Source organism: Scardinius erythrophthalmus (assembly GCF_964197995.2).
Source record: "Scardinius erythrophthalmus genome assembly, chromosome: 6".
Taxonomy (NCBI): domain Eukaryota; kingdom Metazoa; phylum Chordata; class Actinopteri; order Cypriniformes; family Leuciscidae; genus Scardinius; species Scardinius erythrophthalmus.
This window is the reverse complement of record NC_138226.1, coordinates 16,234,492-16,251,947: the sequence shown is the minus strand read 5'-3', so window position 1 is coordinate 16,251,947 and position 17,456 is coordinate 16,234,492. Positions and strand designations below refer to the sequence as shown.

Below are 17,456 nucleotides of genomic sequence, written 5' to 3'. Positions count from 1 at the left end.
AACAGTAATTTTTTTCCAGTAATCAGGCAAAACCTAAAATTATGATCTTTCATCTGCTCAGAAGCGCTCATGTGTTCTAGACTGTGGTTCCACGGCCGTGTTTAGACCTCTGTAATGAAATGTGTATTTGTCGTGGGCCTTTTATGTTTCGGCTCCCTCAGCAGTATTGGTATCTCAAGAGTGCGCAGTGTCTCTGAGAGTGACTCCTACTTCAGTCTCTCGTCCTCCTTCCACACCCCCACTTTCCTGAAAAGCTTTTACCAGGGCTCCCTTGGCTCACTGGCCTCCCTGTCGGACAACGGGAGTCTTAAGAGGTGAGAGGGGGCGTCGATCGCGTTTCCCCCCGGGGGTGCCTGAGGTTCGAGCTGATAGTGGCCTTCTCTGCACCTGTCTGTTTCTTAACCCAAAGGCTTCAGTCACTGTGTCGTCAGTTAAGAAGAACCACTTCTGTAACTTACTCTATCTTTCTGTCAACATTGTTGGACTTTGTCATTGTCCACTGGACAAGAGGGATGCTAAACCTCAATTGCATGTTGGCGTCTTTACTAACTAATGGTAAACAAAAGCGTTTATCATCTATATTGCATCCGTCAACTGTCACAGAACTTTCTTCTCATCTATACTCTACAGTGCTTAAATATTTAGAATATATTGTGCTTAAATATTGAGAATAATTTATGATATTTTATGTTGGATAATAATTCAGAATTCTTTATAAGAGAAAAAGCATTGCCAGGTTGGTTTGAACAATTGCGATGATCTTTAGTTCATCTGTGGTGATTTGATTTCTCTCTTTACCCGGCTGATTATTGTACCTGACCTGATTCTTTTTAGTAAATAGTTTTGAAATAGTTCAGAATAGATATATCAGATATTCAGTTAAAGCAGGCTTAAAATCATAGGCTTGCTAGTCAGGCTGATTTTAGAGTGGTTTTGGGATTAAAGACCAGCTTGTCAACCAGCTAGACCAGCTTATCCAGGCTGGGAGACCATCTTAAACCAGATTTATGATGGCGTCCCACACAACAGCCAGAGCGACAAGATGTAAGTGACTGTCTGTGTCAGTAAAATGGCCCTCTGTGAAAATGTAGTTCTTGGCTAGTTCCTATAACTGAGTTCCTATAAACTACCCAGCCTTTGTTTATTAATTTTCATATAATTCCAAACCTGTATGACTGACTTCTGATGAATACAAAAGAATATATTTTAAAGAATGTTGGTAACCAAACAGTGTTAATTACCATTGTGTGGACAAAAAACCCTCAAAAAACATTGATACATTTATCAAAATATCTTTTTTTATATTCCACAGAAGAAAGAAAGTCATAGGTTTGGAACGAGGGTTAGTAAAGGATTCTAGACAACTATCCCTTTAACTAAGCTCCTGTCATCCATGCTATTAAGTAGAATATAAAGCAGCGGTTGTCAAGGGCGAGTGTATTAGAATAGTACTTGTGTGGAATATAGACCCTCTCCCAAGGGTTTCTTTGCAGGACAATAATATTTGAACTATGAGCTCTCCTTCATCTGAACAAAAGCTAACTTGGGATCACTGATAAATGATGTTCCTTGATGTGTATTCGCCATTCATTTTTTGGAAATAGCGGGCTCTTATGATCCAATGCTTTGAGTGCTCTGAAAGGAGGAGATATTTAAAATGTCACTTCCTTGGCCCTGCTCGGTTTTCTACAAATTGTAGAGAGGGTCCTCCTCTTTGTATGTTGATTGTCACCAGCTGTCTTTTGTAATTGGATGTGCAGCACACCTGTCTGTTGAGCGGCGGTCAGGGTTGGTCCAAGGTTAATGCATAACATTCAACCCTGTTTCACGCTTTCATTAACTCTGAATTGTCCTTGCTGTTGCTTGTGTATTGTTGTGGTAACCAAGCAAAGAGACAGGTACAGGGAAAATAGACAGAGATCTGGGGGATAAAACAGATTTGATTAGACTTTAAGCACGTCTCCTGCCTCTGATATTAATCTATAAAGCTTCTTAGATTTGGAATGGCTTGAAAGATGTCTTATCTAATGGAATAATAGACAAAATAAGCATTAGGCTTTTTCAGCTTTAAAAGTTATTATAAACCATAATTCTATGTGGTAAACTTCAGTGTATGTTTATAATACTTTCTATTCATCATATAATCCTAAAAAATTAAATAGCTCTACCATTTTCCAACATGAATAATAATAAAGAGCATCAAGCCTTTTAATGCTCACCAAAGCTGCAATTATTTGATTACAGTAAAAACGGTAATATTGTAAGATTGTTTTCTTCGTTTTTGTACATAAGTTGAGTCATGTGTTGCACAAAGTTTTTTCTGTGCAATGCATTATTCAGTTATTCTTCATTCTGTTCACTTCCTAATAGTTCTTCTCATTCCTCAAAACAGGTAATCTGTGTTTTATGTAGCTTATGCATGAAACCAATTAACATCTATTATGAACCTCTAAACGCTCTGCTTCTTATTGCTTATGAGCTTTTGCTTTTGCATAAATGTATGTTGTTTTTAGCTTATAACTGGTTTGACCAACTGTTTTGAGAGCACATGGTAAAAAAAAATTTTTTTCGGCCTGTCTTATTTGAATAAGCGTGTATTGTTTTGTTTGCCTGCAGTGGGAATGGGGAGGGCAGGAAGAGGTCTCTGTCAGGCTGTAGCACCGATTCTTTGACCTTGCTGCCTCCACGCAGAGTTTCTTGGCGCCAGAAGATTTTCCTTAGGGTGGCGTCACCCATGAACAAACCCTCCGCTTCTATGCAAAACGTGGGTAGGTACACATGCTTGAGCGTACACACAGACAAGCAGACAGGTGCAACATTACACCCTGTTCTCCCAGCAGTCTATTTATAGTCAACACTGCATTATAAATCATTGTTCTGCATGCTTTTGAACTTCAAGATAATTCTCCCTTTTGCTGAGGTTCAAGAAAAAGAAACACCCTAAAAGTTACTTTTTTTTTTGTCAGGGAAATGCACAGTACTCCATTCTTTAAATCACTTTATTGTCTTACCATGCCATTTGAGCATGGATCTTAGACATTTTGGTCAGCATCTGCTGTTTTCCAGACCACATGGATGGCCGGGAGCTGCTGCCACTTTCTCCTCGGGCTTTGAACCTGGATCAAGACCCTCAGGCCAGCCCTCTGTCCCCAGAGCAGGGCTTTGGTGGAGAGAAGGGCCGGCGCTGCCCAGCTGACTACAGGGCCCTGTGGAAGAAAGCCATCCACCAACAGATTTTGCTCATCCGCATGGAGAAAGAGAACCAGCGCCTGGAGGGTTAGTGTTTCTACTTCCTTTCCCCTCTCTCTCTCTCTCTCTCTCTCTCTCTCTCTCTCTCTCTCTCTCTCTCTCTCTCTCTCTCTCTCTCTCTCTCTCTCTCTCTCTCTCTCTCTCTCTCTCTCTCTCTCTCTCTCTCTCTCTCTCTCTCTCTCTCTCTCTCTCTCTCTCTCTCTCTCTCTCTCTCTCTCTCTCTCTCTCTCTCTCTCTCTCTCTCTCTCTCTCATAATTTAACTTTTCTCTCATTTGGATCCACTTCACTGGGTGCCCGTTCGTTCACCCAAAAAAGACAATCGTGTCATAATTTTTTACCAAATAATGAATGGAGTCACCAGAGGCTTAAAAAAAAAAGCTTGAGTTTGAAAATGTGCATGCGTGAAAAAACTATTGTATGACCTTTTTGTAGTGCCTTTTTAAACTTTTATAAAACCACTCTGACCAGCAAGTCTGATTTTAGGCCATAACTTCTAAATGTTATAATAGTATATAAATAATACTAAAACATCACTGGCTTAGATATATTAAAGAGATCTTAAGATTGACAGGCTTAGAGACCTTAAAACATCTCCTTTTGTGTTGCTCAACAGAAAGTCAGTCATACAGGTTTGGAACAACATAAGGGTGGGTAAATAACGTCCGAAATTTCATTTTTTGGTTAACTAAAATATTTCCAGTAGCTCAAACAGTAGAGCATTGCACTGATAAGGTTAAAGTCATAGGTTTGATTCCCAGGGAATGCATGCACTGATAAAATAAACCTAATGTATGTACAAGACACAATGAATGAAAATGTCTGCCAAATGCACAAAAATGTAAACCTTCAGGAGTAGTCCAGTGTTCATGGTACATTGTGGAGTCACAGGAGAGGGAGTGTTTCCTCCCGCCACTCTGATTAGACTGTTGTTTTTGCCATGGCCTTATTTTAAGAGGGGCAAGTGTCACTGCCTCTATCTTACATTCTGGAGCAAAGTTAATTATAGATGGGAATGTCTGGATGACGTTCACGTTCTTTAAGAGTGCACTTTCAGTCCTGTGACCTCTGGGCTACACAATAGCTCTAGTCTTTCAGAAATAGTTTAATAATGTCAGTATTTCAATCTCTTTAACACATTATGAAAGGTTAATATTGTGTATTTTCAACTTTGCTTTGGAAGAGCAAAGCAAAAAGTATGTCAAACATTGCCCTCTGTTGGCCAAACTGCATCACGCATGAGACTCAAGTCGCTTCCTCTACCCTTTTACTTTTGATAATTTCTGTATTTTTTTGTGTGCTCTTGGATGGGCCGAACTGAATGACCGTGTCATTGTAGAAGGTAAGAAAATACAGCCATGGCATTGACATCTTGCCTGAACAGGCTGAACTTTAGGTAGTTGTTGGCATGATATCATTGTTTGGCTGCATTGTAGTATACAAACCAGCATGAGGCAGATAGCTACATGTTCACCAGTGCCCATAAACAATAACAAGTGGTTTTTAGGATATAATTTTCTCCTGTCAAGTGCAATAGTTGCAGAGTTGCATTAATCTGGAGTCTAAAAGAGCATCGTTCTCTTATTCATCTGTTCATATATGCTTTTATATTGGATAGTACAAATGTGTTGTGATGCTTTAAGGTTACTGTAAAAGGCCATGCCATGACTTGGTATACTTTTAACCTTGTCTAAAGTTGCTATGGAAATGGGGAGTAGCTTAATATTCCTCGATCTATCAGCAGCATGCTACATTTTATTGACAGTGATGTGCGCTTGCCTGTGAGGCTTCCATTGTACATGCGCTGCTGTAAAGGCACTTTTATTTTTACAAACTGGAACTGAAAATTATTGTATGCATGACTTTGATGAATGGCTCTCAACTGGTTTTGCTTGTGGACCCATATTTTAGATTGAATATCAAGTGGCAAACCAGCGCAAATTGCTAATAAATGTTATTTAAATAATCTGCTTAATGTCATTTTTTATATGAATTGTTTTAAAGAACATACAGCATATTATTGTAATCTGCTCTTAAAATATGATGAATGGCATTTTATAAATCATATACTGATACAATATTATTTAAAAAATATGAATTGATTTTAATAAAAATAAAAAAACACAAATTGAGAACCAGTTACATAGAATATAAAAGCAATATATTAATTACTAGTTGTTCTGTTGTTGGTCTGAATAAATGAATGCTAAACAGTTTTCTCACCCTGCAGCCAGCCGTGATGAATTGCACATTCGTAAAATGAAGCTGGACTACCAGGAAGTGTGTCAGTGCTCCAAAGATTTACAAGCCCTGTGGGACAGGAAGTTGAGCAGCCCCTGCCGCACTAAAGTACAATGGGACAAAGAAGAGATCAACAGTGCCGTCTGCCAGGGTAAAAACTGTTTACTTCAGAGATTCTGGTCTCTGGTGTGCTACTCTATCTTTTGTTGTTACACTTGTTCCAGAAATACTTACACTAGCGTTCAAAAGTTTGGGGGTCAGTAAAACATTTTTTTTTTGTAACTTTTATTAAGCAAGGCCACATTAATTTGATGAAAACGGACAGTAAAAATGTTTACATTGTACAAAATATTTTAAATGTTGTTCTTTTGAACTTTCTATCAACTGGTTTCAACATAAATAATAAGAAATGTCTAATGAGCACCAAATCAGCATATTAGAATTATTTCTGAAGGACCATGTGACTAAAGACGAAAGTGTCACTGACACTGAAAATTCAGCTTCACCATCACAGGAATAAATTACATTTTAAAATGGATTAAAATAAAAAAGGTTATTTGAAATAACATTAATAGTAATATTTAAATTAATATTAGTATTTATGTTTTTACTGTATTTTTGATCAAATAAATGCAGCCTGGGTGAGCACAAGAGACTTCTTTCAAATATATATATTATAATATATATAAAAATGAAAATGATATATATATATATATATATATATATAAAAATTGTACTGTTTAGATTAAAATAAACATGAAATTGTTTTGCTCTTCTAAATAACGCTCAGATTTCCCTTAGTTAGTTTGTATGTACGCTCAGACTTCCCTCAGTTAGTTTGTATGTGTGTGTTCTGTAGGTGTCCCCAAAAGTCGGCGAGGTGAGGTGTGGCTCCTCCTCTTCCAGCAGTATCGTCTGCGTCACCGTCTGCCGCAGCGGCAGCAGTCTCCTGAAACGCCTTATCAAGATCTCCTCAAGCAGCTCACAGCACAGCAACACGCCATCCTGGTCGACCTCGGTCTGTATCCAACCAAGCACGTAGAGTTTGTTTATAGGGCAATACGCATACTGATAAGCTACATACATGGAATGCATTTCAAAGTTGTAATATATTATTTGTTAATTAAATGTCAAATCACACATAAAATGTGACAGAAAATATCATAAAATACTATCAGAAATTATAAAATCTCAAATCAGACTATACAACTGTATATTTTCATATTGTTGCAGCAAATTCACATGGACATCAGAATAGTGTTATATTTTTGACCCAGCACATTACTGAAGTGATGTTCCCCTTTCCAGGCCGGACATTCCCAACGCACCAGTATTTCAGTGCTCAGCTGGGAGCTGGACAGCTGTCTCTGTACAATCTCCTGAAGGCCTACTCCCTGCTGGACACGGAGGTGGGCTACTGCCAGGGCATCAGTTTTGTGGCCGGTTTGCTACTGTTGCATATGAGCGAGGAACAGGCTTTCGACACCCTCAAGTTCCTCATGTACGATCTGGGCATTCGCCGGCAGTACCGTCCCGACATGATCTCCCTGCAGGTGCGCCGTGTGTCAGATTTCACTAGATCGTGTTTTTCTTTCAGAACTGGCATGTTCACTTTTCTGATTATGCCTATTGTTAAATGTAGCAGAACTGGTTTTTGTGTTAGATAATGGAATGAGTATAGAACATTGTGTCCTAATTTCAGGATCTGAATGTTATATAAAAAAAATTCCTTTTGCATCAAAAACTAGATTTTTATTGGACACTTTCATTTAAAAAATAAAAAAATAAAAAAACAAACATGTTTGAAGTGTCATCAGCCTTGAAACATGTTTGCACAATGCTACCTCCACCCCACCAGGTGTCAGTATAACATTCAAAGCCATTGATGTATTGACCAGTGAAACATAAATTGGAAGTGACCTAGCACACCTTACATTTAAGAAATACAATTTTTAAAAAACTAGTGCTTTTCTTTTAGTGATTGTAAATTCCAAATCCTAATATTGTCACAACGATCCACACAGAGAGTATTTTTAATACACATGACTTAATGCACATTTGCTCAAGCGGTATGCAAACAGCCGTCTCCACCTCTTGCACACTTTTCCCTCCTCAGCTGTTAGTGATTATTCATCATCAGACGTGCCAATGTTTAATCCCGTGAGAGTGCTGTCTCAGCTAGTTGCGTTTGAGCCTGTTGAAAGGTCACACCTGTAAGTGTGAGGACTTTTTATTCTTTCTCTCTCTGTAGATCCAGATGTACCAGCTGTCCCGTCTGCTGCATGACTATCACCGTAACCTGTACACTCACCTGGAGGAGCACGAGATCTGCCCCAGCCTGTACGCCGCACCGTGGTTCCTCACTCTCTTCGCCTCTCAGTTCCCGCTCGGCTTTGTTGCCCGTATATTTGGTATATTTCACTTCCTACGTAACTACCTTATTCAGACCTGAATGAATGTAGGGTATGTGATGGGGTTAGGGGGAACATGAAATGATCTTGTGTGTTCAAATTCATGCATTTCACACATAAAACAAGTATTGTAGCCAGTGCTTAGCCTTTGACTCTTGTACATGTATGTGTGTTCTGTGGCAGACCTCCTGTTTGTCCAAGGCACAGAAGTGATCTTTAAGGTGGCCCTGTGTTTGCTGAGCAACCACGAGGGGGAGATACTGGAGTGTGACAGCTTTGAAAGTATCGTGGACTACCTTAAATCCACCATCCCCACCCTCACTCACAGCCAAATGGAAGAGACAATCACCAAGGTACATTTAAAATGGAATAAACATGACACTTTTTTTTGTACACTTATGTTTTGTTTCTCAGGGAGTTGTTTTTAAATAATTATGAATGTTTAAGGGAAAGTGTATGGTTTGGATCCTGTCAGCAATTCGTTTAAGTGTTTCACAATTTTTAATCTCTTTTTTGGCTTCAATTGTTTTAAATTGCCCAGTTTGATTTAGATTTTTTTTATTAAAATGTTCCATCTCCAAATGAGTAAGCAATATCAATCACAGTGCTATTTTAGTATTATTTATATAGTATAATAGTATTTAAAATTTTCAGTTTTCATTTTATTTTTAGTTTACATTTTTATTAATTTTGTTTCATACTCTGTATGTGCTTTTGTCATTTTAAAAAATATTTAAATTTTATTTTAAGTACTTCAACTTCATATAATTTTTTATCATATCATTTATTTTGATATTGATAAGGCAAAATTTTACTTTTTTTTTTTTTGTCTTTATATCAATTACTGAAATGATTTTCAAAAAACTGGTTTTGGTTACCAATAACAACTCTGATCACCAATAATTTTGACATGTTTTCCTTGACGTATTTGATCAATCTCAAAATATCATTTTTTTTTAAACTGCAACTGGATACTATACTGTAAAGTGACCATATGGCATGATCAAAGGGATCATGTGACAGCGGTATAGCATACTGTTTGAAAACCATTTTTGTTGCATACTAAATGCTGTTTCATATACTATTTTTTTAACAGCAGACAGCACAGTGTTTGCTGTGCAGTATGCAGTACACTGGTGTCTCTCCCCACACACTGGCCAAACAGCCTATTTAGAGTAGAATGCACATCATTTAACCACTAGGTGGTGTAACTTGCTTTTCAAAAATCAAAACCCTTATTAATGAAATTGATAACAAAAAAATCGTTATAATTGTGTGTGTGTGTGTATGTGTATATATATATATATGTTACAGTATGTGGCATATTCTCTGACAATAACTGTCAGTACGAAATGTGGTTTGCAGGCGACTGAGATGGACATCTCCAAGCAGCTGCACGCGTATGAAGTGGAGTACCACGTCCTGCAGGATGAGCTGTCAGACGCACCTCCGCCATCAGAGGAATCGGATAGGCTGGATAAACTGGAGAAATCCAATGCCCAGCTCAAGAAACAGAACATGGACTTGCTAGAGAAACTGCAGGTATGTAGATATAGATGTTATATCACAAAATAGCAGAAGTAGAGAAGTGTTTTGTGCCTTTATTGCCAGTGTGTGGCAGCACAGTACAAAAGACAAACAGCCTGAAACTGGATATCTTTACAGAAACGCCTCTTCGTTTAATACCAAAGAATATTAAAATGGTATTTTGAATTTCACATTTAAATAAAAGTAATAGGAATTCAATTGATAATAGCTTGTTGATCGGTCATCCACTAGTGTTTGTGAATGTGGGAGAGTGAATTATCCTGAAACTCCATTAGTCTAAACATGTAATATCACAACATGCTCATCTCCAATTTGTTCTTAAAAACAACCTGTTGCTAAAACCAAGCTGTTCGTAGAAACATGATATAGGGGAAAGTGAAAATATATTCGGCTCGCTTTCCAAATTTTCCAAACTAACATAATGGTATTATTGATAGTCAGTTTATAAAAATGTGTGTGTATAATAGTCAGTTTATAAAAATGTGTGTGTATATATATATATATATATATATATATATATATATATATATATATATATATATATATATATATATATATATATATATATATATATATATATATATATATATATGTACTGTGCAAAAGTCTTAGGCATGTCAGTTATTTATATATTTTGCTGTATTGTGTCAGTAGGAAATATCAGTTTACATTTCCAAACATTCTTTTTGCCATTAATTGTAATAATCCAGTGAGATTTCTGTATGCACAAGGACATGCCTATTAAAGGTGCTGTAAGTGATGTGACGCGTTTTTTAGGCCAAAAATTTTTTGTCACATACAGCAAACATCTCCTCACTATCCGCTAGCTGCCTGTCCCCTGAACACACTGTAAAAAAAACGCGGTCTCTCTAGACACCACAGGCTCCACAAACGGCAACAAAAACAAACTGGGCTCACCCGCACCACGAAACATAATAAACAGAGCTCCAGCCAATAACCGACAAGAAGTATTGGAGGGTGGGGTTTGGGGGGTTAGTGCGCGTGCACGTGAAGGGGGTGTGTGGAGGAGAGAGAACAGAGAAGCATGAAGAGGGAAGTTTGAATTATGGCCGACACACGACCACACACACGTTCCGATGAACAAATTGCAAAGAAGAGGGACAAGGACAAGGATAAGGAACGCGCGAAGTCCCGAATTTACTTCGGAAAATCCTTTAAAAGGTGGCGAGAAGGGCTTCCAATCCGACATTCGGTTGCTGTGTTTTTGCAGAACAGGTAAATCCGTTTTTCTTTCTAAACTGACGTTCATGTTCGCCAAACCAACACAAGGATGTAATTAGCTAGATCTATGCAGTCAGCGTTAACTTTGGTGAATATAACATGTATGTTTCTAGCAGCGATCAATCTCTATTGTAAATGATCAAGCAAATTCACAGTAGGGCGACAATTTGTGTGAACGATTGTTTTCATCCACTGTTGGTTATGAATTTGAATGTTAATTTCTAGGCTATTGACAACTTTGACTAAATTTGTTTACGCCGCCGCCGTTGTTTATGCTCACTGGGAAACGCGAAGCTAACGTTATCTTGCTATTATTGCGTCCTTGTATGGGAGCTATAGTTATAACCTCAGGTGCCGAAACGATTTTAAGATAATATTTCTCTTTTTCTGCATTCTGTTCTGCAGTATAACAAAGCATTTATCTAACTTGGCGACATTACACATTGAATGAAGTATCAGTAAAGCTTAACTTGTTTGTAGTGACTATTTTAACTTTCCTAAGATAGTGTCTATATATTAGTATTTTAGATGTGGATAAATGTAATTTTACTTTCCATATAGAAAATCTACTTTGACATGTTCAATGTATTAAAAAGACCCTTTCTAAATACACTACCATTAAAAAGTTGGATTTCTGTACTTTTATTCAGCAAGGATGCATTAAATTCATCAAAAGTGACAGTAAAGACTTTTACAATAGCCGCTTTTCCACTGTCAGGCAGAACGGTAAGGAACGGTACCAGTTATATTTCCACTGAGCTTGGTTCGGCACGGCCTGGAGTTTTCAGTGCGGTTAGCCAGCTGGTAGAATGCATGTAGTGACGTCAGGATTGATCACTTGTCTGTTGCCTGGCTGCCAGTTTCTCTATAGTTGGCCAAGCGTGCTATTTGAGCGAAGTTAATAATGAAATTAAAAGAAATATCTGATCATACTCCATAACACGATCGCTATTTACATCTCATATCGTTTGTTCCATCGTCGACGGTGGAAATGTGGCTGTTGTTCCACAAAAATCGTTTTTTAAATAAATGCTGTTTTTTTTTAAATTTCTTTGATTCCAATAAATATTTCTTAAAGCTACACTGTGTGATATTTTCCCCCATCTAGCGGTGAAATTGTATATGACTACCCAGTGAATATTAGTTTCTGTTCCTTTCAATTTCGAGGGCGTTTTAACTCCTACGGTGGCCGTATTATTCCAAGATTAACATGGCTTCCAGTTCGACTTGGTACAATTGCGCCTTTAAAACTATCACCTGTGATCCGTCGCAGCACAGATGAATGTTACAAGGTAAACAATACTTTTTCACCATTGACGCGAGGATGAAGTTATACTAGAGGTCGTTCTGGCGTTATGAACAACCATGCTATGGTTAGACAAGCAACTATAAAACTTCGAATTTACACAAATAGGCTGAATTACCTGTCGAGAAGAAAGCAGGCAACTTCGGCGTCCGTTTTAAAATCTTTGCTCCTCATGAGCTCTTTCCATCTGGGAAAAGTTACTTCAGTATTAGTCTCGCGTAGCCAGACCTCCAGACTGACGGCTGAAGGTCTGGAATTCATAGCAGCTTTCTTTGGCCAAGGCCCGCCCATAAGGCCGTTTGACCGACATGTCAAACAACCAATTACAGTTCGTTTCGTTCAGCGTCACGTTTCAGGGCGTGGAAATGTCCCCACAACAACAGACCGGCGTACAACAAGTCAGTCAGCATAGAAAATCAAAGAAGGAGAAGAAAACAAGCAGTAAGTCATTGATCTGTTCGTGCACGTATACTTTTGAGAATCCTACGTTTAGCTGATCTTGATAAATGCTCATTGTCACTCATGTAAACACAACAGTTTTTCTTCCGCAATCACACGTCTGCGCTTTGTTTCCCGGCTGACCGAAAATAAACGCGACACTCGCGCCCCCCGGAAATCCGATAAAATTTAACCAATCAGATGACGACTTCGACATTCCTGAAGTGTTTCCAGTTAAGTGTACCATATGCATCAGACGTTTAGCCAACGTTCCGTGGGCGTGACGTCTGAGGCTGAGACTACTTCAGTATTGACTTTGGTCTTGCTGATTTGCCTGTCGCTTTGACGTTTTAATTCTCTCTTTCGCTTCCTTGGCGACTCTGCTACATGTCCTCGAAAATAGGAGTGATCATCCATCAGCAATCTTTCAAATCTGCCGGCAGTCGCGAGCAATCTCCCCCTCGCATTCGTCTCTGTGTCACTGAGTGTAAAGCGCTAAAGGCGAAGCTCGAATTTACAGGTATGTCCCTCTTTGGCTAATGTAGTTTCAAGATGGAGGCGCAACATGGCGACCGGCATTCGAACCCCTCACCCGTATGTACTTTCAATGGCAGATTATAAACTTACAAGAATACTTTATTACTTGAAAGAAGTAAATATACATTCATGAGCACATATATTTTTGAAAGAACTAAGTGTTTTTGCTAAGAATCAACTAAAAAAATTACACAGTGTAGCTTTAAGCACTAAATCCGCATATTAAGGATCATGTGACTCCAAAGACTAGAGGAATGGCTGCAGAAAATTCAGCTTTTCCATCACAGGAATAAATTACATTTTAAATTATATTAAAATAGAAAACAATTGTAATAATATTTCCAAATATTACTGTTTTACTGTATTTTTCTTCAAATAAATGCAGCCTTGGTGAGCATAAGAGGCTTCTTTCAAAAACATTCAAAGACTTTTGAACAATAGTGTATATGGTCACATGACAAAAATTGTGCATAGTTTCCTCACATGATTCATTCATCACTCAAACCAAACATGTTTGGTTTTCTTATTAACAGGCGGCTCGTTTGAAGATTCAGACATTGGAGAGCAGCGTGGAGAGTTTCCTGTCACGAGAGAGCAAGATGAAGCACCTGATCCGTTCTCTGGAACAGGAGAAAGCTTCCTACCAGAAGACCATTGAGCGCATGCGTAGCAGTTTGCCATCAGAAGCCATGGCTGAGGTGGAGATGACACAGCTCAAGTCCAGCAATAATGGGAAAGCCAAAGCTGCCTGTAAAAAGCCTTGAATGGCCGTCCTACTGACTGATGCATCATATCGGTACATCAGTAGTGTTAGTCTGCTTCTTCCTCTATGTTCCCATCATGCTTCACCTTTGATGGCCTAATTCAGTTTTTACGTTTGAGAAATGGGAACGTTTGACACCTTGCGGCTGCACTTAAACTTGAAAACAGTACGGAAGTGTTTCCTTTCCAAAGAGCAGCAGGACTAGTCCGCGTATGTGGCGTGTTGCATTAATGTCCACACGTGACTTTGTGCTCACTGTGAAGATTTTTTTGACCTGGCACTCCAAACCTGGAGTTTGGAGGAAGCCAAATATTTACCGGGTCGACCTTTTGCTTAAAGTGCTTCACCTAAAGTGCAGGCAGGAAGTGAAACCTTCTGCTGCTGGGTTTCCTCTGCAACTTACAAACAGTCCTGCTGTCCAGACTTCCTTGTTTGAGCTCATGGGCTTCAAGCGAATCACTGTCTGAAGACATGAAGAGTTTCTTGTCTTTAAACCCTCTTCTTTGTTATTGCACAGTATTCTGTGTGTGCAGTGAGGAAGTATGCCTGAAAAACACTGTGCTGGATACTATGCCATAAAGATGTGTGCATGTAATCATTCAAACACTGGATAATAAATCCAAAAATCCTGTGTGGATTTTACCATAGCTTGGGTTTCTTTTCAATTGATCACTTCGAATTTTGTGTCGCACTGTATTTGACATCTGCGCAAATATTTTTGTAGTGTTGGAAAAGAGCTAAAGCATTGATTTAATACATTTTTTTACTTGATGTTAGTTCATCTGGGCCTAATACAACAAAAATGATAGAAGATGCATTGGGTTAAACTGCCTGTTGGTGGCTAAATAAGACTGTATATGTATATACAGTAAGAAGATTGTGCAGAATACTTATATAGGATTATCTACTTGAACACTCATTCTTGTTGTCTGTCTTCAAATTGTCTCACAATTGACCTTGTTTTGATAGTTCAATGAATGAATCACAATTGTAGTAAGATGGTAAAACTCTTAGGGCAGTGTTCGCAAACTTTATAAAGAGCTTCTTTCTGCTATTTTGTGCTTGTGTGAATATATGTCAAAAGTGGCATATAAGAAGAGTTACTGCTAGGCTGGTGGTGGTTACCAGTGGCGTGTAAAACATGTCTAATCTTTATTCTAGATAGTGGTTTTTGATTGTTTTCTTGATCTCTTTTAAGAAATACATTTCTGTGACATTGCGAATTGAAAAGACTTGCGTATGTTTAGAGAGAGTGGAAACATGCGCATGTTTAACCAAGGGCTGCAAATACATCACCTGTTCAGAGAAGGTACATACTAGCAATACTTCTGCACCAAAGTTTAACAATGTGAAGGACGGGGGAGAAAGAGCCAAGTCCAACGTTTCAATATTTCTCAGTGCTATCATGATATCATGTCTTCAGACAGAAAAAAACATAAGCACATGGTCTGGTGGTGCGTTTGATACATCATAGTCATACTTTTTCATACTTTATATTCAGTGTGCCAAAACATGTTCATCATTACCATCACTTTTTCATTATCACATGTTACTTCTCAACACCTTCAACACAAAGTTGCTGAGTTTCCTTGGACTACATTAATATCTGATTCACTTTTGTTTGTAATGAATCTTTGTTCATCATTGAAAGTGTGTGTACTGACAGTATCTCGTGATTGTTCCTTTTGATTTTGGCTGAGTTGTCAGTCCTCCATACTCCATTAAAATCAACTTTTTATACCTCAGTTTCCATTTTTATTATTGCTTGTCAAGGAAAGCATTATTATTATTGTTTGAATTTGGTGAATGATTATCTAGTGGATAAACTTGAAGAATTGTATACACATACATTGAAGGAAGGACAAAATCCCTTTGACTTGGGCCAATAAGCACAATTCACATTTTTTGTTTGGAATTTTTTTTATTTTATATATGTATCAAAGCTCAATATAAACACATTTTCAGAATTTGAAGAATGATGCATGAAGATCAAATACTGGGAAAGTAATTTTTTTTGTGTTTCACTACATAAAGTTTTATCAGCAATATCATGGGATGCAAAAACATCTTAAAATATTGGTACCAGTCAAATATAAAAATATTCAGGGCTGGATATTATGATCAATCTGTAAGTTTACATCATCGAAAAACTAAGGTAAAGTGACATTTTAATATTAATACAATGGAATCTGTTTTGTTCTTCACATTTTTCAAACTCTTAAAACTGTTTATGTCCAGATTTAAATTAGATTTTGAATCCCAGAGTTTTGGACCCCACTGTGTGTGTTGAACATTTGTATGAATATGAAGTTCTATATACCAGCGCATCTTCCATTATTGTTCAAGACAGATAATGTCTACAATGGCAAAAGTGCTAGAATCCCTTTAAGACCTAAAACTGATGACATACTTGAGCCAGTTTGCATGATTTTCTTCACCGTCCGGTAAACAGAGCCTCCTACAAACAGTGCTTGAATATGAAATTGAGCCCTTCTCTTTACCTGAGGCTGTTAAACAGCAGGTCTGAGACTCCAGTCATGGAGAGCTCATGGCTTATCCTTTATCTCAAGGCCAGTGCTGGTTTGAAATTGTAATACCACCAATATTTTGTGATGTAGATTTCACGCTTTTATAATGTTGCCATTGCCAACATGTAATACAAGAAGACAGCCTGAAGATGTTTATGGTTTCAGCGCATTTCATTGATTGCTCTCTGAGGTGCTGTTTGAATTAAAAGGTTGTCGTTCTGTGCCCCGTTCTTATTAATACAAATTCGGAGGAAGAATAAGGAAGTTCTGCCTGTTTACTGACAATGATGCAACATTGGTAAAAAATACTTTCAGTGGCCGTTTCAGATGCTGCATGACATTGCAGCCCTCAATTTCCTCCTGCAAGGAAATTCATAATCAGAAGATAAATTTAGTATTTGAGGTTGTTCCTCAGTGACTCGATTTTTTATGCACACATAAAATGTAATAATTTATATTATAGAGCTTTTTTATTTACAGTTACATTTATCACATGTCACTTTTACTAATATACAGCATGGCTGGTGTGAATATAAAATCTGCCTTTGTGCATTTCTAGTCAAAAACAATCTTAGCTGAAATGAATCGCGAGTCCCTATAATCAAAAAGAAACATGAATGTAAAAAGCTACACATACTCACTATTATTTTAGACATGCACACAGTTAATTTATTAGACATACTCCTTAAGGCTTAAGCCTAGTCCCAGACTAAAATGCATGTTTGAGTTGTTTTAACTGAAATCAACTTGCACTGACATATCTTAAAATATGTCAGTGCTATTGTTTTGTCTCAAGATGCACATCAGTTTTTTTTCTAAGGCACGTTTAAAAAAAGCTACTTAAATGCCCTAATTGAACTAAGGCCTAATCCTGGCTTAATCTAAGCCCTGTCTGTGAAACTGGGCCATTAATTTCTAAACCTTTTAATACGTCAAAGATACAGGAAAAAAACAAAGAGTGTTAGACTGACCAGTGAAAGTTCCTCTGTTTATGAAAGTCTGGGCTGATTGTGTTCGGCCTGATAAATATCTGTGCTTATGCAAAAGAGCGTCAGTTCTTTCCCAACCATATTACTCAGAAGAATCACAATTTTTGGCACAGAAAGTGGTGATATGTAGTCTTACAAGATAGATGGGAAGTTAAGCCCAATTTTCCTGCAGGGAGTAGACAATGAGTCATTGGACCAGATGTAGG

The 17,456-nt window shown here is 37.9% G+C and overlaps 1 protein-coding gene across 6 annotated transcripts in view; it reads left to right on the top strand.

Moving 5' to 3' along the window:
• tbc1d4 (TBC1 domain family, member 4) overlaps positions 1-15,477 on the top strand; it is a 34,131-nt gene extending 18,654 nt beyond the window's left edge. For 2 of the 6 annotated variants that reach the window (XM_081369275.1, XM_081369274.1), the window contains exons 11-20: positions 162-314; positions 2,617-2,768; positions 3,067-3,276; positions 5,478-5,639; positions 6,348-6,506; positions 6,797-7,041; positions 7,740-7,899; positions 8,083-8,252; positions 9,265-9,441; positions 13,504-15,473. In XM_081369275.1, coding sequence (XP_081225401.1) covers positions 162-314; positions 2,617-2,768; positions 3,067-3,276; positions 5,478-5,639; positions 6,348-6,506; positions 6,797-7,041; positions 7,740-7,899; positions 8,083-8,252; positions 9,265-9,441; positions 13,504-13,734 — 1,819 coding nt within the window. In that variant the 3' untranslated portion in view covers positions 13,735-15,473. Of the gene's footprint in view, positions 1-161; positions 315-2,616; positions 2,769-3,066; positions 3,277-5,477; positions 5,640-6,347; positions 6,507-6,796; positions 7,042-7,739; positions 7,900-8,082; positions 8,253-9,264; positions 9,442-13,503 lie in introns of all 6 variants that reach the window. The other 4 variants (XM_081369278.1, XM_081369277.1, XM_081369279.1 and 1 more) reach the window with 3 other exon arrangements.
• Positions 15,478-17,456: the final 1,979 nt, after the last annotated feature.